Source organism: Ranitomeya variabilis, chromosome 1 (assembly GCF_051348905.1).
Source record: "Ranitomeya variabilis isolate aRanVar5 chromosome 1, aRanVar5.hap1, whole genome shotgun sequence".
Classification (NCBI taxonomy): Eukaryota; Metazoa; Chordata; class Amphibia; order Anura; family Dendrobatidae; genus Ranitomeya; species Ranitomeya variabilis.
Genome location: NC_135232.1, coordinates 910,893,254 through 910,919,650, shown reverse-complemented (window position 1 = coordinate 910,919,650; position 26,397 = coordinate 910,893,254). Strand labels below are relative to the sequence as shown.

Below are 26,397 nucleotides of genomic sequence, written 5' to 3'. Positions count from 1 at the left end.
TCCCCGGCTGCTGCTATTTGTGGTGCTAGGATTAGATATATGGTCAGCTCAGTTACCACTGCCCTATGAGCTGTTTTTTTGTGTTTGCAGACTTAGTAATTATTTCTGAGACCCTCTGCCATTGGGGTCATAACAGTATGCCAGGCCAACATTGAATGTTTAATGCATTGCTGAAGTGGGATTATAAGAAAGGAAATTCTGAGTTTTTTTTTTTTTTTTTCCTCTCTTCCTCCCCTTTACCTCTGAGTGGCTTGTGCTTGCTGCAGACATGAATGTCCAGACCTTGATTACAAGTGTAGACCAGCTTGCTGCTCGTGTGCAGGGCATACAAGATTTTGTTACCAGTAGTCCAATGTCTGAACCTAAAATACCTACTCCTGAACATCGGGAGGTGATTCGTTTTCTTGTTCTGCATAAAATGCATGATTTGGTCGTTTTGGGTCTGCCATGGTTACAGACCCACAATCCAGTCTTGGATTGGAAGGCTATGTCTGTGTCAAGTTGGGGCTGTCAGGGAATTCATGCTGATTCCCCGCCAGTGTCTATTGCTTCCTCTACTCCTTCGGAAGTTCCTGAGTATTTGTCTGATTATCAGGATGTATTCAGCGAGTCCAGGTCCAGTGCTCTGCCTCCTCATAGGGACTGTGACTGCGCCATAAATTTGATTCCAGGTAGTAAATTTCCTAAGGGAAGACTATTTAATCTGTCTGTACCTGAGCATGCCGCAATGCGTTCGTATATCAAGGAGTCTCTGGAGAAGGGGCATATCCGTCCATCCTCTTCCCCTCTTGGTGCGGGATTCTTTTTTGCGGCCAAGAAGGATGGATCTTTGAGACCTTGTATTGACTATCGGCTTCTGAATAAAATCACTGTTAAATTTCAGTATCCTTTGCCTCTGTTGTCGGACTTGTTTGCCCGGATTAAAGGTGCCAAGTGGTTCACCAAGATAGATCTTCGTGGTGCGTACAACCTTGTGCGCATTAAGCAAGGAGATGAATGGAAGACAGCATTTAATATGTCCGAAGGTCATTTTGAGTACTTGGTGATGCCTTTTGGGCTCTCTAATGCTCCCTCAGTGTTTCAGTCCTTTATGCATGATATTTTCCGGAAGTATCTGGATAAATTTATGATTGTTTATCTGGATGATATTCTGGTTTTCTCTGAAGATTGGGACTCACATGTGGAGCAGGTCAGGATGGTGTTTCAGGTTTTGCGTGAGAATGCTTTGTTTGTTAAGGGCTCAAAGTGTCTCTTTAGAGTACAGAAGGTTCCCTTTTTGGGGTTTATTTTTTCCCCTTCTGCTGTGGAGATGGACCCAGTCAAGGTCCGAGCTATTCATGATTGGACTCAACCCACGTCAGTTAAGAGTCTTCAGAAGTTCTTGGGTTTTGCTAACTTCTACCGTCGTTTTATCGCTAATTTTTCTAGCGTTGTTAAACCTTTGACGGATATGACCAAGAAAGGTTCTGATGTTGCTAACTGGGCTCCTGCAGCCGTGGAGGCGTTCCAAGAGTTGAAGCGCCGGTTTACTTCGGCGCCTGTTTTGTGCCAGCCTGATGTCTCACTTCCCTTTCAGGTCGAAGTGGATGCTTCTGAGATTGGGGCAGGGGCCGTTTTGTCGCAGAGAGGCCCTGGTTGCTCGGTAATGAGACCATGTGCTTTCTTCTCTAGGAAGTTTTCGCCTGCTGAGCGGAATTATGATGTTGGCAATCGGGAGTTGCTGGCCATGAAGTGGGCATTTGAGGAGTGGCGTCATTGGCTCGAGGGTGCTAAGCATCGTGTGGTGGTCTTGACTGATCACAAAAATTTGATGTATCTCGAGTCTGCTAAACGCCTGAATCCTAGACAGGCCCGCTGGTCATTGTTTTTCTCCTGTTTTGACTTTGTGGTCTCGTATTTACCAGGTTCAAAGAATGTGAAGGCTGATGCTCTTTCAAGGAGCTTTGTGCCTGACTCTCCTGGAGTCGCAGAACCAGTTGGTATTCTTAAAGAGGGAGTTATCTTGTCGGCCATTTCTCCTGATTTGCGACGTGTGTTGCAGAGATTTCAGGCTGGTAGACCTGACTCTTGTCCACCTGACAGACTGTTTGTCCCTGATAAGTGGACCAGCAGAGTCATTTCCGAGGTTCATTCCTCGGTGTTGGCAGGGCATCCGGGAATTTTTGGCACCAGAGATCTGGTGGCTAGGTCCTTTTGGTGGCCTTCCTTGTCACGGGACGTGCGGTCATTTGTGCAGTCCTGTGGGACTTGTGCTCGAGCTAAGCCTTGCTGTTCTCGTGCCAGCGGGTTGCTCTTGCCCTTGCCTGTCCCGAAGAGGCCTTGGACACACATTTCCATGGATTTCATTTCAGATCTCCCGGTGTCTCAGGGCATGTCTGTCATCTGGGTGGTGTGTGATCGCTTTTCTAAAATGGTCCATTTGGTGCCTTTGCCTAAGCTGCCTTCCTCTTCTGATCTGGTTCCTGTGTTCTTTCAGAATGTGGTTCGTTTACATGGCATTCCTGAGAATATTGTGTCTGACAGAGGATCCCAGTTTGTTTCCAGGTTCTGGCGATCCTTTTGTGCTAGGATGGGCATTGATTTGTCGTTTTCGTCTGCCTTTCATCCTCAGACTAATGGACAAACGGAGCGAACTAATCAGACTCTGGAGGCTTATTTGAGGTGTTTTGTTTCGGCAGATCAGGATGATTGGGTGACCTTCTTGCCGTTGGCTGAGTTTGCCCTTAATAATCGGGCTAGTTCCGCTACTTTGGTTTCGCCATTTTTCTGCAACTGTGGTTTCCACCCTCGTTTTTCCTCGGGACATGTGGAGCCTTCTGACTGTCCTGGGGTAGATTCTGTGGTGGATAGGTTGCAGCAGATCTGGAATCATGTGGTGGACAACTTAAAGTTGTCACAGGAGAAGACTCAGCGTTTTGCCAACCGCCGCCGCGGTGTGGGTCCCCGACTTCGTGTTGGGGATTTGGTATGGCTGTCTTCTCGATTTGTTCCGATGAAGGTCTCCTCTCCTAAATTTAAGCCTCGCTTCATCGGTCCTTACAAGATATTGGAAATCCTTAATCCTGTGTCCTTTCGCTTGGATCTTCCGGTGTCGTTTGCCATTCACAACGTGTTCCATAGGTCTTTGTTGCGGCGGTACGTTGTACCTGTGGTTCCTTCTGTTGAGCCTCCTGCTCCGGTGTTGGTTGAGGGCGAGTTGGAGTCTGTGGTGGAGAAGATCTTGGATTCTCGTCTCTCCAGACGGAGGCTTCAGTATCTGGTCAAGTGGAAGGGCTATGGTCAGGAGGATAATTCCTGGGTGGTTGCCTCTGATGTGCTTGCGGCCGATTTAGTTCGTGCCTTTCACGCTGCTCATCCTGATCGCCCTGGTGGTCTTGGTGAGGGTTCGGTGACCCCTCCTTAAGGGGGGGGTACTGTTGTGAATTAGACTTTTTGGCTCCCTCTTGTGGTTACTAGTGATATGACTCTGGGATTGTCTTTCCTCAGTTTGGCACCCACCTGGGTCGTTAGTCCAGGGGAGTTGCTTTATAAGCTTCCTGGATCCTTAGTCCAGTGCCTGTCATCGTTGTAATCAGATCCTTTCTGTTTGCTCCTGTCTGCTGGTCCGGGTTCGTGCAAAATTAAGCTAAGTCCTGCTTCTTCGTTTTTTGGTTATTTGCTTGCTCTCATTTTTTGTCTAGCTTGTACTAAATGTGATTCCTGACCTTGCTGGAAGCTCTAGGGGGCTGGTGTTCTCCCCCCGGGCCGTTAGACGGTTCGGGGGTTCTTGAATATCCAGCATGGATATTTTGATAGGGTTTTTGCTGACCATATAAGTCATCTTACTATATTCTGCTATTAGCTAGTGGGCCTCTCTTTGCTAAATACCTAGCTCATTCTTACGTTTGTCTTTTCCTCTTACCTCACCGTTATTATTTGTTGGGGGCTTGTATCCAACTTTTGGGGTCTTTTCTCTGGAGGCAAGAAAGGTCTTTCTTTTCCCTTCTAGGGTTAGTTAGTTCTCCGGCTGGCGCGAGACGTCTAGAACCAACGTAGGCACGTTCCCCGGCTGCTGCTATTTGTGGTGCTAGGATTAGATATATGGTCAGCTCAGTTACCACTGCCCTATGAGCTGGTTTTTTGTGTTTGCAGACTTAGTAATTATTTCTGAGACCCTCTGCCATTGGGGTCATAACAGTGGAGGGACAGAGCCTCGTGTGGTAATGTGTGGGGACGGAGCCTTGTGTGGTAATGTGTGAGGATGGAGTCTCGTATGGTAATGTGTGGGGACAGAGCCTCGTGTGGTAATGTGTGGGTACGGAGCCTCATGTGGTAATGTGGGGGGACGGAGCCTCATGTGGTAATGTGTGGGGATGGAGCCTTGTGTGGTAATGTGTGTGGATGGAGCCTCGTGTGGTAATGTAGGGAGCGGGATTATGTGTGGTAATATGGTGGGGGGCAGGATTATGTGTGGTAATATGGTGGGGGCGGGATTGTGTGTGGTAATGTGGTGGGGGGCGGGATTATGTGTGCTAATGTGGGGGGGCGGGATTATGTGTGGTAATGTGGTGGGGGTGGGATTATGTGTGGCAATGTGGTGGGGGGCGGGATTATGTGTGGTAATGTGGTGGGGGGCGGTATTATGTGTGGCAATGTGGTGGGGGGGCAGGATTGTGTGGTAATGTGGTGGGAGGGCGGTATTATGTGTGGCAATGTGGTGGGGGCGGCATTATGTGTGGTAATGTTGTGGGAGGCAGGATTATGTGTGGTAATATAGTGTGGGCGGGATTATGTGTGGTAATGTGGTGGGGGCGGGATTATGTGTGGTAATGTGGTGGGGGGGTGGGATTATGTGTGGTAATGTGGTGGAGGTGGGATTATGTGTGGTAATGTGGTGGGGGGCGGGATTATGTGTGGTAATGTGGTGGGGGGGCGGGATTATGTGTGGTAATGTGGTGGGGGGGCGGGATTATGTGTGGTAATGTGGTTGGGGGCGGGATTATGTGTGGTAATGTGGTGGGGGGCGGGATTATGTGTGGTAATGTGGTGGGGGGCGGGATTATGTGTGGTAATGTGGTGGGGGGCGGGATTATGTGTGGTAATGTGGTGGGGGGAGTGATTATGTGTGGTAATGTGGTGGGGGGCGGGATTATATGTGGTAATGTGGTGGGGGTGGGATTATGTGTGGTAATGTGGTGGGGGCAGGATTATGTGTGGTATTGTGGTGGGGGTGGGATTATGTGTGGTAATGTGGTGGGGGGCGGGATTGTGTGTGGTAATGTGGTGGGGGTGGGATTGTGTGTGGTAATGTGGTGGGGGGCGGGATTATGTGTGGTAATGTGGTGGGGGGCGGGATTATGTGTGGTAATGTGGTGGGGAGTGGGATTATGTGTGGTAATGTGGTGGGGGCAGGATTATGTGTGGTATTGTGGTGGGGGGAGTGATTATGTGTGGTAATGTGGTGGGGCAGGATTATGTGTGGTATTGTGGTGGGGGCGGGATTATGTGTGGTAATGTGGTGGGGGGCGGGATTATGTGTGGTAATGTGGTGGGGGTGGGATTGTGTGTATTAATGTGGTGGGTTGGCGGGATTGTGTGTTGTAATGTGGTGAGGGCGGGATTATGTGTGGTGACGTGGTGGGGGCGGGATTGTGTGTATTAATGTGGTTGGTTGGCGGGATTGTGTGTGGTAATGTGGTGGGGGGCAGGATTATGTGTGGTGATGTGGTGGGGGCGGGATTGTGTGTATTAATGTGGTGGGTTGGCGGGATTGTGTGTGGTAATGTGGTGGGGGCGGGATTATGTGTGGTGACGTGGTGGGGGCGGGATTGTGTGTATTAATGTGGTGGGTTGGCGGGATTGTGTGTGGTAATGTGGTAGGGGGCAGGATTATGTGTGTTTATGTGGTGGGGGCGGGATTGTGTGTGGTAATGTGGTGGGGGCGAGATTGTGTGTGGTAATGTGGTGGGGGGGCGGGATTATGTGTGGTAATGTGGTGGGGGGCGCGATTGTGTGTGGTAATTTGGTGGGGGGCAGGATTGTGTGTGGTAATGTGGTGGGGGCGGTATTGTGTGTGGTAATGTGGTGGGGGGCGGGATTGTATGTGGTAATGTGGTGGGGGGTGGTATTGTGTGTGGTAATGTGGTGGGTGGCGGGATTGTGTGTGTTAATGTGGTGGGGGGCGGGATTATGTGTGGTAATGTGGTGGGGGGCGCGATTGTGTGTGGTAATTTGGTGGGGGGCAGGATTGTGTGTGGTAATGTGGAGGGGGGCAGGATTGTGTGTAGTAATGTGGTGGGGGGCAGGATTGTGTGTGGTAATGTGGTGGGGGGCGGGATTGTGTGTGGTAATGTGGTGGGGGGGTGGGATTGTGTGTGGTAATGTGGTGGGGGGGTGGGATTGTTTGTGGTAATGTGGTGGGGGCGAGATTGTGTGTAATGTGGTGGAGGGGCGGGATTGTGTGTGGTAATGTGGTGGGGGCGAGATTGTGTGTAATAATGTGGTGGGGGGGCGGGATTATGTGTGGTGATGTGTGGGGGCGGAGCTACTGTGCAGGGGGCGGGATTACTGAGTAATCACGATGCCTCTTATATATATAGATAGAGATAAATGGTCTTTCTACTGACCACATACAGTAATGTATAAGAGACGAAAGGTCAAATCAGAATAGAGCCCAACAGTGGCTTAAATAAGACTAGAGGATAGTATTAAAGGGTTTGTCTACTACTAGGACAACACCTTATTGATCTAAATGTTTGACCCCGATTAAAATAAAAAAGCCTCTACTTGCTATGTGTGCCTGATCCATTCCAGATTTGTCAGCACTAGCCGTCCTGGGTCTATTGTGCTGTTATTGTGACATGTGAGTCCGTTGCCCAATCAGCGCTGGCGTCACAGTCTCTGCCTTAGTACAAATGTAACATAAAGAGGAAATTAGGGATGCAGCTGATGTCTGAATATAGAGAAAGCATTTTTTCTCAAAATGTGTTACCTCCAGCCCTACCTACCCAGCCAAGGATAATATTTTTTATTAGTATCTTTATTGTTCCTTGCACATTTATCATCTCTTATGTCAGTGTATATCTGACAGGTGTTGTTTCCCTGGTTGTCCTATATATGCTACATTTTGAGGTACCGTATATACTGTAGATTACCCTGCTCGTATACATATTGTTTGATGCTATTTTTGTTTCTGTGATATTCTTTATGCATATTAAATAAAATTACATGTTTTTAGTAGGGCTTATGTTTAATGGCTCTATACACTTTTGACCACCTAATAAAAAGGAAGTGTGGGAACCATAAATAAATCACTTATGTATAAAGCGGTAAGGCAAACCATGTGGTAAGAAAATTCTATGTAATAACAGGAAAGAACTGCATAAATTAAAGTCCATTCACATCCACAGTAACACAGAATACAAATATAATTTTATTGAGTAGTTTATAACGGTACACATAGATTTAAAAACATTTGAAAATACACAAACTTCTACCCATAACAAAATAATTATGGGGAAAACCAAAGGAGCCCACTCACATAATAATCTCATCTTTAAAGTATATGTATATGAATCAGCATGTAATAAAATCAGTGCAGTATATGCACAATACCAATCAATATCACATTATTATTATTATTCATTTATATAGCACCATTAATTCCATGGTGCTGTACATGAGAAAGGGGTTACATACAGAGTTATAGATATCGTTTACAGTAAACGAATTTACAGTGACAGACTGGTTCAGAGGGGAGAGGGCCCTGTCCTTGCAGACTTACATTATAATAAGTAAGTAACGGATAAGCAATTACCGTATATACTTGAGTATAAGCCGACCCGAGTATAAACCAAGACCCCTAATTTTGCCACAAAAAAACTGGGAAAACTTAATGACTCGAGTATAAGCCTAGGGTGGAAAATGCAGCAGCTGCCGGTAAATGTCAAAAATAAAAATAGGTACCAATAAAAGTAAAATTAATTGAGACATCAGTAGGTTAAGTGTTTATGAATATCCGTATTGAATCAGGAGCCCCATATAATGCTCCATACAGTTCATGATGGGCACATATAATGCTCCATACAAAATACGCCCCATATAATGCTCCATACAGTTTAGGATGGGCCCCATAAGATGCTCCATATTAAAATATGCCCCATATAATGCTGCACAAATGTTGATTATGGCCCCATAAAATGCTCCATAGAGACATTTGGCCCATACAATGCTCCACAAATGCTGATTATGGCCCCATAAGATGCTCCATACAGACATTTGCCCCATATAATGCTGCACAAATGCTGATTATGGCCCCATAAGATGCTCCATAGACACATTTGCCCCATATAATGCTGCACAAATGCTGACTATGGCCTCATAAGATGCTCCATAGAGATATTTGCCCCATATAATGCTGCACAAATGCTGATTATTGCCCCATAAGATGCTCCATAGACACATTTGCTCCTTATAATGCTGCACAAATGCTGATTATGGCCCCATAAGATATTTGCCCCCATATAATGCTGCACATGGCACCATAAGATGCTCCATAGAAATATTTGCCCCATATAATGCAGCACATGGCCCTATAAGATGCTCCATAGAGATATTTGCCCCATATAATGCTGCACATGGCCCCATAAGATGCTCCATAGAGATATTTGCCCCCATATAATGCTGCACATGGCCCCATAAGATGCTCCATATAAATATTTGCCCCATATAACGCTGCACATGGCCCCATAAGATGCTCCATAGAGATATTTGCCCCATATGCTGTTGATGCGATAAAAAAAATCATATATTCACCTCTCGTCGCTCAGGCCCCCGGCACTTGCTATACTCACCTTTCCCGTTCCACCGCTGAGTGCCGCTGTGTCTTCCACATCCTCTGCACTGACTGTTCAGGCAGAGGCTGGCGCGCACACTAATCGTGTCATTACACCCTCTGACCTGAGCGTCATTGCGGAGGACGCGGAAGGCGGAGCGGCGCTCACGGTGAAACGTGGAACAGGTGAATATGCCCCCGTTATACTCACCTGCTCCTGGCGCGGTCCCTGCAGGTCCCTGGTTCTCCGGGCGCTGACAGCTTCTTCCTGTTTTGAGCGGTCACAAGATACCACTCATTGCAGTAATGAATATGTGGCTCCACCCCTATGGGAATGGACTCGGGTCCATATTCATTATTATAATGAGCGGTACCATGTGACCGCTCAATACAGGAAGAAGCTGTCAGCGCCCGGAGAACCAGGGACGTGCAGGGACCGTGCCAGGAGCAGGTGAGTATTATTAGACAGCTGCTGCTCCCCCTTCCCTGCCGACCCCTGGGAATGACTCGAGTATAAGCCAAGAGGGGCAATTTCAGCCTTAAAAAAATGGGCTGATATCTTGGCTTATACTAGAGTATATACGGTGCTTAAGTAAAAACTTAATAGAGCCAGTGGCTTCCGGGATAAAGTTATCCGACTAATTGTGCTGCCACCAAGTGTAGCTTCTTCAGGAGAAATTGTAAATATATTCATTGTTGAACTTTCTTCCCACCTCTCATCTAACTTGCTATTTGACAATCTACAATCTGGTTTCCAGCACCCCATCACTCATCTGAGACAGCCCTGACCAAAATCACTAATGACCTACTTACAGCCAAAGCTAACGGACAATACTCTGTACTCCTCCTTCTAGACCTGTCCTCTGCTTTTGACACAGTTGACCACTGCCTCCTACTACAGATCCTCTCCTCCTTTTGCATCAAAGACCTCGCCCTATCCTGGATCTCCTCTTACCTTTCCAACCTCAAATTCAGTGTCTCCCACTCACACACTACCTCCTCATCCCACCCTCTCTCTGTTGGAGTCCCCCAAGGCTCTGTTCTAGGACCCCTACTCTTCTCAATCTATACACTTGGCCTGGGACAACTGATAAAGTCCCATGGATTCCAGTACCACCTTTATGCTGGTGACACTCAGATCTACCTTTCTGGCCTAGACGTCACCTCTCTGCTGTCCAGAATCCTGGAGTGTCTATCAGCCATATCCTCCTTCTTCTCCTCTTGCTTCCTCAAACTCAATGTGGACAAATCTGAACTCATCATCTTTCCTCCATCTCATAGATCTTCCATACCTGACCTATCTATCGCAATTAGCGTCATCATCATGCTTTCCCCGTACCATCCCCTGTACCGGAAGTCCGCTGCCTTGGAGTAGCCCTTGCCTCTGCCCTGTCCTTCAAACCGCACATCCAAGCTCTTTCCACCTCCTGTCGCCTCCAGCTCAAAAATATCTCCAGAATCCGTCCTTTCCTCAAACGTCAATCTACTAAAATGCTTGTGCATGCCCTCGTCATCTCCTGCCTTGACTACTGCAACATTCTATTCTGTGGCCTCCCTGCTAACACCCTTGCACCTCTCCAGTCCATCCTTAACTTTGCTGCCGACTAATTCATCTCTCTCCTCAGTACTCCTCCACTTCCCCCTTTGCAAATCTCTTCACTGGCTCCTATTCCCTCAGCATATCCAGTTCAAATTACTAATACTGACCTACAAAGCCATCCATAACCTGTCTCCTCCATATATCTCTGAACTAATTTCCCGATATCTTCCCTCACGTAATCTCCAGTCCTCCCAAGACCTCCTTCTCTCCTCCACACTTATCCGCTCCTCACCCAACCGCCTCCAAGACTTCCCCAGAATATCCTTCATCCTCTGGAATTCTTTGCCCTAACACATCCAACTATCAACCACATTCAGATCCTTCAGATGGAACCTGAAAACCCACCTCTTCAGGGTAGCCTACAACCTGCACTGATCCTGCTGCTTCCTCACCACTACTGAAGCTACAGCCAGGGCCGGCGTTTGCACAGGCAGACCAGGCAGATTCCTGGGGCTCCCACTTACAAAGGGGGCCCCCTGCATCTGCAACCCCTGTATGAAGTGCCCAGAGGGTGTTCAGCAGTGAATAATGCTGTGCATTGCTCTGTAGCCCCAGAGCGTCTCTCCCAAACCCCCCTTGAGACCCCCTCAGTGCAGTGATTTACTCACTGTGGTCCCAGAGCTCTGTGATGATTGCTGTAGGATCAGGTTTCACAGTCACATACAGCAGCCATCAGCATTGGCTCTGACCAGTCACTAAATCACTGTTTTTAATCTGACAGGGCGACCTCCTGTCACTACTGTCTGGATGACACAAGACAGGAATATTGTCTGCTGAATCAGGCCATTTATTATATAGAAATAAATGAATTCCCACGTGAAATAATAAGGGCAAACCATACACATATATAGTACAGGTGTGCATAGGAATCAGCGTTTTTGGTGCATTTTTTAGCAGCCAAAACCTGCTCTCTTGGCAGTAAAAACACTGCTTTCAAAGCACCCATTTTTTGTGTATTTGCAGAGGATCTGGAAATGGCAGCCCTTTGGATGCAGTGGACATGTGCTGCGTCCAAAGTGCTGCCATGTTTTGAACACAGGTGATTCCGCATGTGTTCATTGAACTGCGCGGAATCACCGCGTCCTATATATTGCACGGGTGAGATTTCTCTTGTGGAGACTCGTGTCTACACCAGATAAATTGGCATGCTCGGGTCTGGAGAGACGCGCCGCATGTCCATCTCCGCAGGTGAGGTGCGGGTGTCAGTGCACGCATAGTAGAGATGGAATTTCTTGAAATCCCATCCACTATACTGTAACATGTGGCTGCTGCAGGTTGAATGCTGTACAAGTACACAGCAGCTGACCCGCAGCGTTTACTGATTGTGGGCACACACCCTTAGAGCTTTTGCTGTTTGTTTTTTACAGTATGCATTTTGTCTACAGTACATGTTTAATAAAGTTAGTTTTAATCATCAAAAATGCAGTGAAAAACAACGCTGCAACATTTGCAGCATTTTTTAAACGTTTTCATTGCTTTCTACGGGTGAAAAAAATTGGTGAAAGCGACACACTGCAGATTTAAAAAAGGCTGCAGTTGTGAAATTCAGTCAGGAAAAAGTAAAAGGGTGTGCAGGAGATTTCTGAGAATCTCAGTTTTTGCTTGTGCTGTAAAATGCTGTAAACTTCTTATTTGCAGAAGAAAAAGCTGCAAAAATTCTGCATATGAACATGGCGAAAAGCTACTTTTCAAAATGCCAGCAAAACATAGGAGATTTCCGAAATCTCCTGCAGGCGCTTGTTTGTTTTCTGACTGGATTTCAGAACTGTAGTACTTTTTAAATCTGTAGCGTGTCACTTCTTTCAGTGTGTTTTCACCCGTAGAAAGCAATGAAAGAATAAAAAAGCTGCAGATATTGCAACGGCATTTTTCACTGCAATTTTTTAAGTGGTTTTGGTGAATTAAACTATTAGGTCTCGTTCACATGTTCAGTATTTCACATCAGTATTTGTAAAAGCAGTGGAACAATGAGGTTATGTGCACACATTGCGGAATCTGCAATGGATTTTTCCACGCAGATTCCTAAAAATCTGCAGGTAAAACGCCCTGCGTTTTACCTGCAGATTTACGGCGGAATTACCGCATTTTTTTGTGCGGTTTTCAACAGCGTTTTTACACCTGCGGATTCCTATTATGGAGCAGGTGTAAAACGCTGAGGAATCTGCACAAAGAATTGACATGCTGCAGAAAATACAACGCAGCGTTTCTGCGTGGTATTTTCCGCAGCATGTGTATGGCGGATTTTGTTTTCCATACGTTTACATGGTGTTGTACAACGCATGGAAAACTGCTGCAGATCCACAGCAAAATCTGCAGCATGTTCACATACCCTGAGAAACACGTCACCGCGTCTGTATTTATCACCCTCCTGGTTTTGGCTTACACATACTGATGTGAAATACTGACCAAATACTGATAGTATGAATGTGGTCTTAAACATACTGTAGACAAAGCAAACATCCTCACTCCAAAAAAAAGCTGAAAAAAGTGTGAAGAACACCACAAAGCAAGCTGAAAACAGGTGTTTTTAACGCAACATTTTTACTGCTAATAGAAAAGGTTTTGGCTACTGAAAAAAATGCTGAATGTGAACATAGTCTTACTCTGAAACGCTATGTCAATCTGTGGTGTTACATAGGACTGCAGGTGACATCTACTAAATTATCTGCACTCAGAGAGTTATCACTGTATTATCTGTGGTGTTAAAAAAAAATTAAGAGGGGGTTGGGGGCAGCTCTTTGTCTTGGGGCTTGGGCCCCCAATCTTTTCTGACCCTAGCAACGCCCCTGCATGCAGCTAATAGTGGCAGACCTGTTGGCCGATATAAGACCCCTAAATATGGAGCCACAGTGTGAGCACTGGCTCCAGGCCCCTCCACCAACTGTATCCGCATCCTGCTCATGTAATGTAACCTAAATGTTTGTGTGATTTTACAATGTTAGCATTTGGGGCCCCACTTTAAATTTTTGCCTAGGGCCCTACTTTGTCTAAAACCGGCCCTGGCTACCGCCTCACCAACACCAGAGCTCCTAGAAACCTCAACCTATTGTCTCCATCCAAACCATCCTGTAGAATGTATGCCCGCAAGGGCAGAGTCGTCACCCCCTGTATCAGTCTGTAATTGTTAGTTTGCTTACTGTAAGTGATATCTGTAATTTGTAGGTAACCCCTTCTCATGTACAGCACCATGGAATCAATGGTGCTATATAAATTAATAATAATAATAATAATAATAATAATAATAATAATTGTTGAGAAAGAAACCCAATTAGCGCAATGTAATCAAAGTACCTGTGTAAAATTCTGCCCACGTGTGAAGATACACAGAGGAAGAATTAAAGGTATTGATGTAGGTGATAGTAAGTGATGATCACATAGGCAACCAGAAATAATATACATGATCCAAAATAATTATGTCTGCTAAAATAAAAACCCAAGATAAAATAGGCATCAACGCATGGGTAATTAAAGTGTATTTCACAGCACACCTACAAATAATTTAGTCACTGATAGAACTGATTTCAGACACAACAAGAGCTAATAGCTGTTTCGCGTGTAATACGCTTCCTCTGGAATTGCTCAGAGGAAGTATAATTCACATGAAACAGCTCTTAGCTTTAATGTATCTCTACAGTCCTTGCTGGTATGTGATGCCATGATAGCATGCTATGATATCACACCATGTTCCAAATTATTATGCAAATTGGATTTAAGTGTCATAAAGATTTAATTGTTTTGTTTTTCAAATAAACTCGTGGATGGTATCGTGTCTTAAGGCTCAATGGTTCACTGCAATCAATCTTAAACACATGTGATAATTAGTTTTCCAGGTGACTCTAATTAAAGGAAAATTGCTTAAAAATTATGTTCCACATTATTAAGCAGGCAACAGGTTTCAAGCAATATGGGAAATAAAAAGGATCTCTCTGCCGCTGAAAAGCGTTAAATAGTGCAATGCCTTGGACAAGGTATGAAAACATTAGATATTTCATGAAAACTAAGAGTGATCATCATACTGTGAAGAGATTTGTGACTGAAACAGAGCACAGACAGAGTTCATGCAGATAAAGACATAATGAGGAAGGTTTCTGCCAGACAAATGCATTGGATTAAGAGAGCAGCTGCCAAAATACCATTAAAAAGCAGCAAACAGTTATTCGAAGCTGCTGGTTAGTCTGGAGTCCCTCGACCCTCAAAGTGTAGGATCCTTCAAAGGCTTGCTGTGGTGCATAAACCTACTATTTGGCCACCCCTAAACAGTGTTCACAAGCAGAAATGGTTGCAGTGGGCCCAGACGTACATGAAGAATAATTTTCAAACAGTCTTGTTTACTGATGAGTGTGTCACGGGGAGACTAGGTGAGCGAGAGCTAATAACCCGGGCCCCTGCAAGTTCCCTCAGACTAGGGAAATCCTGACTGACCCTCTACCTGGAGTTTACACTGATGGTGTGCACGTCCAGGCCTCGAACCTCACCCTGTCTCGTGTTTCAACCCTAGGCTGAAACCTCCGCCCACCACCCAGTGATGAGGTAATACACCAATACCCACAGTTAGCACAGACAAGGATAAAGGAACATATACACCACGCCGCAGTCACTCAGGAATACACTATAAATGTGCAGGGCAAAATAAATACAAATATAGGAAGGAGTAAATAAGACTAAGGAAAATACACCACCAGCAACGAATCTCCAACAACCAGCTCTCCACTCCAGACCGAGATAACAACGCACAAGACAGAAGCTATAATCGGCGACGCCCAATGATCAGGAGAACTATTTAAAGGCAATGGGCATGACCCAGCTTCCAATCCTAGGATCAGGTAAATTAACCCCGGAACAGCTAGATAAAATCTAGCCGACGCCAATGAGCAAATAGTGGTCAAAAGCGGAATTACCGCTGTCTGTCGAACGACCTGGTCTGAACAGCGTCCGACATGACAGTACCCCACCTTCTATGAGGGACCCCAGGGCCCTCACGGCTTATAGGACCCGGCTTGTCTGGATGGCGACGATGAAGAAACCTGACCAGCCGATCCGCATGAATATCCGAGGCTGGTACCCAGGACCTCTCCTCAGGCCCATAACCACACCAGTGTACGAAGTACTGTAAAGTGCCATGCACTACACGAGAGTCAACCACCTTGGAGACTTCAAACTCCAAATTACCATCCACTAAGACTGGAGGTGGCATAGGCGCTGCGTCCACAGAACCCACCACCTTCTTTTGAAGAGACCTGTGGAACACGTTGTGTATCTTATACACCGGAGGGAGCTCCAATCGGTACGCTACTTGGGTTAATGACGGCGGTGACCCTAAATGGACCAATAAACCGTGGACCCAATTTAAGGGACGGTATTTTGAGTCTTATGTTTTTTGTGGATAACCACACCCAGTCATCCACACTCAGGTCCGGACCTGGCACACGCCTACTGTCAGCCACACATTTGTACCTAGCACCCACACTCAACAGGCGCTGTTTAACTCTCCTCCAGACTGATAACAATTGTGCTCCTAACTGATCCTCCTCCGGAACACCGGAAGAGCCCCTCTGACTCAAGGTACAAAATTGAGGATGTAGCCCGTAAACACAAAAAACGGAGACTCCCCAGACGACTCCTGGCGGTGATTATTGATGGCAAACTCAGCCAAAGGAAGAAAGGTAGACCACTCCTCCTGGTTATCAGAGACAAAGCAGCATAGGTACTGTTCCAAATTTTGGTTCATACGCTCAGTCTGACCATTCGACTGAGGATGGAATGCCAAAGAATGAGACAACTTGATCCCCAGCCGTGAGCAAAATGCTTTCCAAAATTTTGCCACAAACTGAGACCCCCTATCAGGCACGATGTCAGATGGAACCCCATGGGGTCTGACCACCTCCTGCACAAATACCTGAGACAGATTCTTAGCGTTAGGCAACGAAGGCAAAGACACAAAGTTCGACATTTTAGAAAACCGATCAACAATCACCAAGATGACCGTGTTCCCAGCTGATGAGGGCAAATCAGTGATGAAATCCATGGAGATTTCCATCCATGGCTTAATAGGTACTTCAAGAGGAAGTAGTGTGCCAACAGGATGGGAGCGGGGCGTCTTAGCCCTAGCGCATGTGGTACAAGCTGATACGTATGAGACCACGTCCTGTTGGATCTTGGGCCACCAAAACCGACGTGACACCAACTCCAAGGTACCTCTAACCCCTGGGTGGCCAGCCAGGACAGCATCATGATGCTCCGCCAAAACCTTTAAGCGGAGATGAATCGGTACGAAAGATTTGTTGATGGGAAGCTCAGATGGTACCTCCTCCTGAGCCTCGGCAATCTCAGCCTCAACCTCGGTAGTGAGAGCCGAAACCACAACACCCTTTTGGAGGATGGGTACTGGATCTTCCTGAGGTTCACCCCCCAGAAAACACCTGGACAGAGCATCCGCCTTAGTGTTTTTAGACCCCGGTCTGTAAGTGACAACAAAATTGAACCGCGTGAAAAACAATGCCCAGCGAGCCTGCCTGGGGGACAGACGCTTGGCTGACTCCAAATACAGCAGATTCTTATGATCGGTAATAACAGTAACCTGATGTACCGACCCCTCCAAGAAGTGTCGCCATTCCTCAAAGGCCAACTTGATTGCCAACAACTCCCTGTTGCCGATATTGTAGTTACGTTCGCCGGACGACAGTTTCTTGGAGAAATAGGCGCACGGACGCAAACCACTCAAAGATGAGCCTTGAGATAGTACCGCCCCCACACCAACCTCAGACGCATCGACTTCCACAACAAAGGGTTTTGATACGTCTGGCTGCACAAGAATGGGGGCTGAAACAAAACTGTTCTTAAGAAATTCAAATGCGCGCACAGCAGCCTCAGGCCAAACGGAGAAATTGGTACCCTTTTTAGTCATGTCAGTTAGCAGTTTAGCAATGATGGAAAAATCCTTGATAAATTTCCTATAGTAGTTAGAAAACCCAAGGAACTGCTGAAGTGCTTTCAGGTTATCAGGACGTTCCCAATGCAGCACCGCTTGCACCTTAGCGGCGTCCATTTTAAAACCAGAAGCAGACACAATATAACCCAAGAAAGGCAACTCTTGAACAGAAAATACACATTTCTCAAGTTTAGCATACAGCTTATTCTCTCTGAGAAACTGTAACACCTGCCTGACATGATTTAAATGAGCATCACGGTCGCAAGAATATATGAGGATGTCATCTAGGTACACGATAACGAATTTCCCCAAAACATGCGAGAACACATCATTGATGAAATGTTGGAACACTGCAGGTGCGTTAGTTAACCCAAAAGGCATCACCAAATTTTCAAAATGACCCTCAGGGGTATTAAAAGCCGTCTTCCACTCATCACCTTGATGGACTCTTATGAGGTTGTACGCCCCCCTGAGGTCAAGCTTGGTAAACCACTTAGCACCCGCCACCTGGTTGAACAAATCTGGTATCAGTGGCATCGGGTATGGATCACGAACCATAATCTAGTTCAACTCCCTGAAATCCAAACACGGGCGTAATCCGCCATCTTTCTTCTTCACGAAGAAGAACCCTGCTGCCACCGGCAAGGATGACGGCCTGATGTGCCCTTTGCTCAAGCTTTCAGCAATATAATCTTTTAATGCTTGTCTCTCTGGACCGGAGATGTTAAACATCCTTGCTTTAGGCAACTTGGCCCCTGGTTTAAACCTGATAGAACAGTCATAGGGACGATGTGGCAGCAACTCTGAACAACCCTTTTCAGAGAACACATCCACAAAACTCAGAAGTGACTCCGGAACTCTTGAAGTCACCGCAGCCACACATGTGGCCAGGCAATTCTCCTGGCAGAACTCGCTCCACTGAATTATGTCCTGAGTTTTCCAGTCAATTACGGGGTTCTGCATGGACAACCAAGGAAAACCCAAAACCACCTGAGCAGGAAGATTCCTGAGCACCTTACATGTAACCCGCTCGGAATGTAGAACCCCAATGTGGAGTTTCACCTCAGCCACAAATTCAGTAATCTCCCCCTGAGAGAGAGGAGCAGCATTGATGGTGACCACGCGGATAGGATGAGACAGTTTTTCAATCCTAAAACCTGCTGAGCGCGCAAACTCCTCATCAATGAGATTTGTGGCTGAACCACTATCCACAAAAACAGTAATTGGCAGCTCACTGCCAGCGATAAAAACCTTAGCAGGGAGCATGCATTGAGAAACCACCATGGAGGATATACATAAGCTCAGATTGGTCTCCTCCACACCCTCTGAGCTTAGAAGTTTTCCGCCGTTGCGTTTTTCTTAGACAGCAGAGGACAGATGTTAAGGAAATGACCAGTTTTACCACAGTAAAAACAGGCTCCCTGCTTCCTGAGCTCAGGGGCTCGACGCTTCACATGTGACACCCCTGCGATTTGCATAGGCTCCATGGGCTCACCTGCAGCAACCTCACGTGAACCTAAACCCTCTCCCATAGGCAATGTCTCATGCTCCCCCTGACGCAAACGGCGATCAATGCGGACAACCAGACTCATAGTGGAATCTACAGAAGCAGGAGTCTGGTACATCAGAAGGGCTTTTTTAACCCTTCCAGAAACCCCATGAATAAACTGACTCCGCAATGCTGGATCATTCCATTGTGTATCGATCGCCCAGCGACGAAATTCAGAACAGTAATCCTCTGCAACTCGCTCCCCCTGGCGAATAGTGCGTATCTTAGATTCTGCTAGAGCCATTCTGTCAGGTTCATCGTAGATTTTTCCAAGAGAGGAAAAAAAACTCTCCACAGAGTCAAATGCAGCAGAATCAGATGGCAAAGAAAACGCCCATGCTTGGGGATCCCCGCTTAACAATGACAACACCAGGCCCACACGCTGAGCCTCATTACCTGAGGAGATCGGGCGCATACGGAAATATAGTTTGCAAGCTTCACGAAAAGAAACAAATTTACTGCGTTCCCCAGCAAATTTTTCAGGCAAAGGGAATTTAGGCTCAGCAACTCTTCCTGTCACTCCAGCATGCACATTAGATACTGCTAGTCCCTGTTGCTGAACTGCCCCCCTCAATTCAGTGACCTGTAGGGACAGCGCCTCCAACTGGCGGGTTATGGAAATCATGGAATCCATGACAAAAGAAAAAAAAAGAAACCCCTTTTTTTTTTCTTTTTTGTTGTTGGGCCGATTATAATGTCACGGGGAGACTAGGTGAGCGAGAGCTAATAACCCGGGCCCCTGCAATTTCCCTCAGACTATGGAAATCCTGACTGACCCTCTACCTGGAGTGTACACTGATGGTGTGCATGTCCACGCCTCGAACCTCACCCTGTCTCCTGTTTCAACCCTAGGCTGAAACCTCCGCACACCACCCAGTGAAGAGGTAATACACCAATACCCACAGTTAGCACAGACAAGGATAAAGGAACATATACACCACGCCGCAGTCACTCAGGAATACACTATAAATGTGCAGGGCAAAATAAATACAAATATAGGAAGGAGTAAATAAGACTAAGGAAAATACACCACCAGCAACGAATCTCCAACAACCAGCTCTCCACTCCAGACCGAGATAACAACGCACAAGACAGAAGCTATAATCGGCGACGCCCAATGATCAGGAGAACTATTTAAAGGCAATGGGCATGGCCCAGCTTCCAATCCTAGGATCAGGTAAATTAACCCCGGAACAGCTAGATAAAATCTAGCCGACGCCAATGAGCAAATAGTGGTCAAAAGCGGAATTACCGCTGTCTGTCGAACGACCTGGTCTGAACAGCGTCCGACATGACAGAGTGTCGAGCAACCCTGGATGGTCCAGATAGATGGAGTAGTGCATTGTTGGTGGATGGCCACCATGTCCCAACAAGGCTGCGAAGTCAGCAAGGAGATGGAGGAGTCATGTTTTGGGCCGGAATCATGGGAAAACAGCTGGTAGGGTCCTTTAAGGTTCCTGAAATGACCTCTGCAAAGTATATAGAGTTTCTGACTGACAACTTTCTTCCATGGTATAAAACGCAGAAATGTGCCTTCAGGAGCAATATCATCTTCATGCATGACAATGCACCATCTCATGCTGCAAAGAATACCTCTGAGTCATTGGCTGCTATGGGCTTAAAAGGAGATAAACTCATGGTGTAGCCACCATCTTCCCCTGACCTCAACCCTATAGAGAACCTTTGGAGTATCATCAATCAAAATATCTATGAGGGTGGGAGGCAGCTCACATCAAAACAGCAGCTCTGGAAGGCTATTCTGACTTCATGCAATGAAATACAAGCAGCAACTCTCCAAACACTCACAAGTTCAATGGATGCAAGAATTGTGAAGGTGATATCAAAGAAGGGTTCCTATGTTAACATGTAACTTGGCCTGTTAGGATGTTTTGGAGTTAAATAGCTTTTTTGTTCAGTGAATGTGACCTCCTAATGCTGCAAATTCCACAAATGAGCATTTTCAGTTCTTTAAAACATATCAAATGTTTAGAAATTCTACTGTGCCTAATAATTTGGAACATATATTAAGTAAACCCAGCACTCATCTTAAGTGATCCAGGACTAGCGGTGGACTCCGCGTCCATGAGTGCCACGTCGGCATACTGCACTAGTTTTGCACAGAGGCTTACTCTAACCATGCCATACTGTTCCTCTTCCAATATCATTTCCGAAATAGCGATCTAATTGTGATCGACTGACGCCTTCAGCGAATTTGCACTCCTATACACTGTAACTGATGAAGGTCTGAGGTCAAGACAGAAACTTTTTCACTACAGTGAACTGCATTAAATTCTGTTGATCACTTAAGATGAGTGCTGGGTTTACTGAATATATAATTATGGTGTGGGAACCTACCCAGGCACCCTTATATAGTTGTGTGCACGGTACTCTTTACCAGTAATAATTTGGAACAGTGCGTTTTGAGTTTTTATTAATTTTGGAGATTATACTGGGTGATGACTTCTATTAGACTGACTGTCATTTGCACCGACCATTTAGGAAAATCCGAGAAAAATGTAATTTGCATAATAAATTGGAACATGGTGTATTTACCATGCGATCGATAGTACCCCTTATAAATTCTTGGATTTCTGTCAGTCATCATAATCTTTGGTCTAGAGAACCTAAGAGTGACTAAAATCTGAGTACAGAGACTGAGATTATTTGTAGCTAAAAGCCATTAGTTTACCACAAGGGTCCATACACACAGTTAGAATAAGTTGAGTATGGACCTAAATTGAACCTTAACAGTTGCCAGAGTGTATCTGTCACGCTGCAGCTCTGCAGATAAAAGCAAACTCCACTAGATGACAGCACAGTGGAGAGAGGGCTGAAATCCTGCTCAGAGCAGACCAGCAGAACTGCAGCGAGGCTACCACCAGGTGCCAGCACAATAGTCAAACAAGCCAGGTCGATACCAAAGAGTAGCGTTGTACCAAGGAGAATTCCAAACACAGATTCAGAGGAGTGCCAAAAGATCAGTACTGGTCCATAGCAGCAGTACCAGGAGGAGAAGACAGAATCAGGTCAGCGCCAAAGCAGAGTCGAGTAACGGAGAGTCCAAACACATAGGGAAACACAGAGTCAAGGCGGGAAGAGAGGAATAAACAGACACAGGCAAAGACAGCTAAAAGCAGCAGGACATATCAGGGTTTCACCAGAGCCAGCTGCACATGCCATAGGCAGAAAATATAATAGACACTGCCTGCAGGATGCAGCACAGAGAAATAGCAGACCTGATACCGGAATGAGGCAGAGAAAGTTAGCTCCTGACATGACCAGACTGGGGAAAGGAGAGACAAGACCCAAAACCCAGTCCGGATCATGACAGTATCTCGCTGGCCAGAAGACAGTTAATATGCGTTCAAGATAGCATATAACTACGTCTGAGAGAACAGCCTCTCAGTTTGCTGTATTAATAGACATTACAAAATGGGTGAACTTTACATAGCGTGTAATAAATTTTTATGCATACTTACCAATCATGAATGTGATCTTTGGCTAAATATACCTAATTACACCCCAGAATCAAGTACATAGTTCACATGATTCCATGAGCCTATATCTGGCTGCGGGCAGACTGTGGTGTGTCATTTTGAACCTTCTTTAAAGGCGATGAGATTTTTCACTACAGTTAACTAGGCCGGTGTGTATAATGCATGTCTACTATATGCAAGAACTCAGGCTTCATACCAACATAGACAAAACATGTTATACTCCAATGCTAACTCTGGCTCAACTATTCACGAATAGTGATAGTTAGATTAACCCATGATTATTGTGCACTTTACAATTATTTTTACCTTTTACTATTAAGATTACTATTTCAATACTCAGCAATAAAACAGCAATTAAGTGAAAATGTCATTAAGATAACTTAAAGAGTAGTGTATTTTTATATCTCCAATTTTTAACACTTCAGATAAACTTACACTTTATTTACTCTTTAATGTTTTTTGTTGCTGTTTTAGGAAGGAGAGAACATATTCTATTTGGCTGTTGATGACATAGACACAGACACTGAACTACTTATTGGCTACTTAGACAGCGATATGGAAGAAGCCGAAGAAGAGAACAAAGAGGATGTGAGTGTTGTCACTAAAGAAGAGGAAGAGAACATTAAAGAAGTCCAGCAGTCTGGAGAGAAAACTGAAACAGGTAAATTTTATTGTCTTGAAATAAATTATTTTGTCTAGAATATATAAAGTGATAGCTTTATAATTATTCTATAAACATTCGGTGAGTAATTGCAAAGTCATAAGTCAAACACATGATGAAGTCTTTTGAGGACAAGATACTACATAGCACTGAACAGTAAAAAAAAGATAGCCAGATCAATACTTGTTGATGCTTAAATTGAATCACACTCAATAGGAGTTTTTGATAACGTACTTAAGAATGAAAATAATATCAAGTCTGAATGAGGCTATCTTTGCATATTTGTGTTTATTGTGTCTCTCAAGTGTCAACCATATTGCCTCCATTTTGCTTGCATGGTACATTGTTGCTTTTCTTTTCTCATCCTGCTTTAAAAACTGAAGTAGGCGAGCTATCTAAGTTGTTATATATCAATTGACTCTTAAAGGGAACGTGTCAGCAGGATTGTGCTCAGTAACCTACAGACAGTGTCACGTTGGTGCCGCTATACTGATTAACCCTTTCATGACATGCGCTGTAATAGTACGGCACATGTCGTGTCTCCCCGTTTGATGTGGGCTCCAGTGGTGAGCCCACATCAAAGTCGCGACATGTCAGCTGTTTTGTACAGCTGACATGTGCGCGCAATAGCGGCGGGTGAAATCGCTATTCACCCGCCGCTATTAACCTGTTAAATGCCGCTGTCAAAAACAGACAGCGGCATTTAACTACCGCTTCCGGCCGGGCGGCCGGAAATGAGCGCATCGCCGACCCCTGTCGCATGATGATGGGGTCGGCGATGTGTCAGGACAGTAACCATAGAGGTCCTTGAGACCTCTATGGTTACTGATGCTGGCCTGCTGTGAGCGCCCCCCCCTGTGGTCGGCGCTCACAGCACACCTGCATTTCAGCTACATAGCAGCGATCTGATGATCGCTGCTATGTAGCAGAGCCGATCAGGCTATGCCAGCTTCTAGCCTCCCATGGAGGCTATTGAAGCATGGCACAAGTAAAAAAAAATGTTTTTAAAAATATGAAAAAAATATAAAAAATATAAAAGTTTAAATCACCCCCCTTTCGCCCCATCCTAAATAAAACAATAAAAAAAAATCAAACCTACACGTATTTGGTATCGCCGCATTCAGAATTGCCTGATCTATCAATAAAAAAAGCATTAACCTGATCGCTAAACAGCGTAGCAAGAAAAAAATCCGAAACGCCAGAATTACGTTTTTTTGGTCGCCGCAACATTACATTAAAATGCAATAACGGGCGATCAAAATAACGTATCTGCGCCGAAATGGTATCATTAAAAACATCAGCTCGGCATGCAAAAAATAAGCCCTCACCCGACCCCAGATGATAAAAACTGGAGACTCTTCGGGTATCGGAAAATGGCACTTTTTTTTGTTTTTAAAAGCAAAGTTTTGAATTTTTTTTTCACCACTTGGATAAAAAATAACCTAGACATGTTAGGTGTCTATGAACTCATAATGACCTAGAGAATCACAATGGCAGGTTAGTTTTAGCATTTAGTGAACCTAGCAAAAAAGCCAAACAAAAAACAAGTGTGGGATTGCACTTTTTTAGCAATTTCAGCACACTTGGAATTTTTTTCCCGTTTTCTAGTAAAAGACATGGTAAAACCAATGATCTCGTTCAAAAGTACAACTCGTCCCACAAAAAATAAGCCCTCACATGACCATATTGATGGAAAAATAAAAAAGTTATGCCTCTGGGAAGGAGGGAAGTGAAAAACGAAAACGCAAAAACGAAAAAGGGCCGCGACTTGAAGGGGTTAAAATGATACCCGAGTTGATTAAATCCCTCTTTTGGTTGTTGTTTGATCTATATTTTCAGTTTTGAGTTAATGATATGCTCGTGCTCTGGGGCGGCCTTTTGGAGGAGAGGGTTCTTAATGTGGTACTCTGATTAGGTATTCTTCTGTATGGCTTCTGATAGGTCACTGATCCCTCAGTGACCTGTCCCCTAGTTTAAATAATGAGTATTATACATATATATTTTTTTTAAATCCCCTTCTGCAGGCAGGTGCCGGCATGATTGAATCCATAATTTGTATTTAATTTTTTTTACGGTATGCACAAATTAAAGAAAAAAAATCAGTCTGAAAATAGCGCTGGCCGCTCCTGCACAGTAGCAGCTATCGGTGATCCAATAGCTGCGCAAGCGATGGTGGCGTCATCTTGGAGGAGGCAATTTTTTTTTCTCTAGCAAGATGACTCCACCGACGCCTGCGCAGTAGCAGATATCAGATAGCTTGCCTGCAGAAGGGGATTAAAATATATATATAATATTCATTATGTAAACTAGGAGGCAGGTCAGTGAGGGATCAGTGACCTGTCAGAAGCCATACACATGAATACCCCCCACAGGCTGCCCCGACGCATGAGCATATCATTAACACAAAACTAAAAACCACAAGATGGATTTCAACAACCAAGGTATCATTTTAACCAGTATAACAGCGCCGACCTGACACTGTCTGTACATTACTCAGCACAATCCTGCTGACAGGTTCCCTTTAACAATAGATCAGTGAAAAACTGATGAAACACCAAAGAAAAAAATATGACTTCTTTATTCATCAGTGTTTTATCAGATCTCCATAGACTTTAATGTCCCGGTCTGCAAAATGGAGGAGAATAAGACATGTACTGAGTCTCACGGATCAGACAGTCTGATCCTTTTTAAACCAGACGTGTCTATGGATCTATGAGTACGTGTGTTGTCTTTTAAAAACAAATACTGTGTTTGGTAAGTGGAAAGAAAAATCTCCGAACACACATGTTAAATGTATCAATAAGGGTTCAGAGGATGAAATACAGCTCTGGCAAAAATTAAGAGACCACCACATCAAAACCCTGTCATGGGCAGCCCAATCTCCAGACCTGAACCCCATTGAAAACCTCTGGAATGTAATCAAGAGGATGATGGATACTCAGAAGCCATCAAAAAAAGAAGAACTGCTTACATTTTTGCGCCAGAAGCAGTGTGAAAGACTGGTGGAAAGCATGCCAAGACACATGAAAGCTATGATTAAAAATCATGGTTATTCCACAAAATAATTTTGATTTCTGAACTCTTCCTGAGTTAAAACATTGGTATTGTTGTTTCTAAATGATTATGAACTTGTTTTCTTTGCATTATTTGAGGTCTGAAAGGACTGCTTTTTTAAAAAAATGTTGACCACTTTTCTTTGTCAGAAAAAAATACAAAATTTATTGCTTGGAAATTTGAAGACGTGTTGTCAGAAGTTTATAAACTAAAAGAACAATTTACATTTTACTCAAAAATATACCTATAAAGAGAAAAATCAGACAAACTGAACATTTTGCAGTGGTCTCTTAATT

The 26,397-nt window shown here is 45.0% G+C and overlaps 1 protein-coding gene across 1 annotated transcript in view; it reads left to right on the top strand.

Moving 5' to 3' along the window:
* Positions 1–26,397, top strand: part of PRDM5 (PR/SET domain 5) — a 522,790-nt gene that overhangs the window by 123,365 nt on the left and 373,028 nt on the right. Inside the window, exon 5 of the mRNA XM_077279028.1 lies at positions 22,861–23,047. Within this exon, the coding sequence (XP_077135143.1) occupies positions 22,861–23,047 (187 nt within the window). The remainder of the gene's footprint in view (positions 1–22,860; positions 23,048–26,397) is intronic.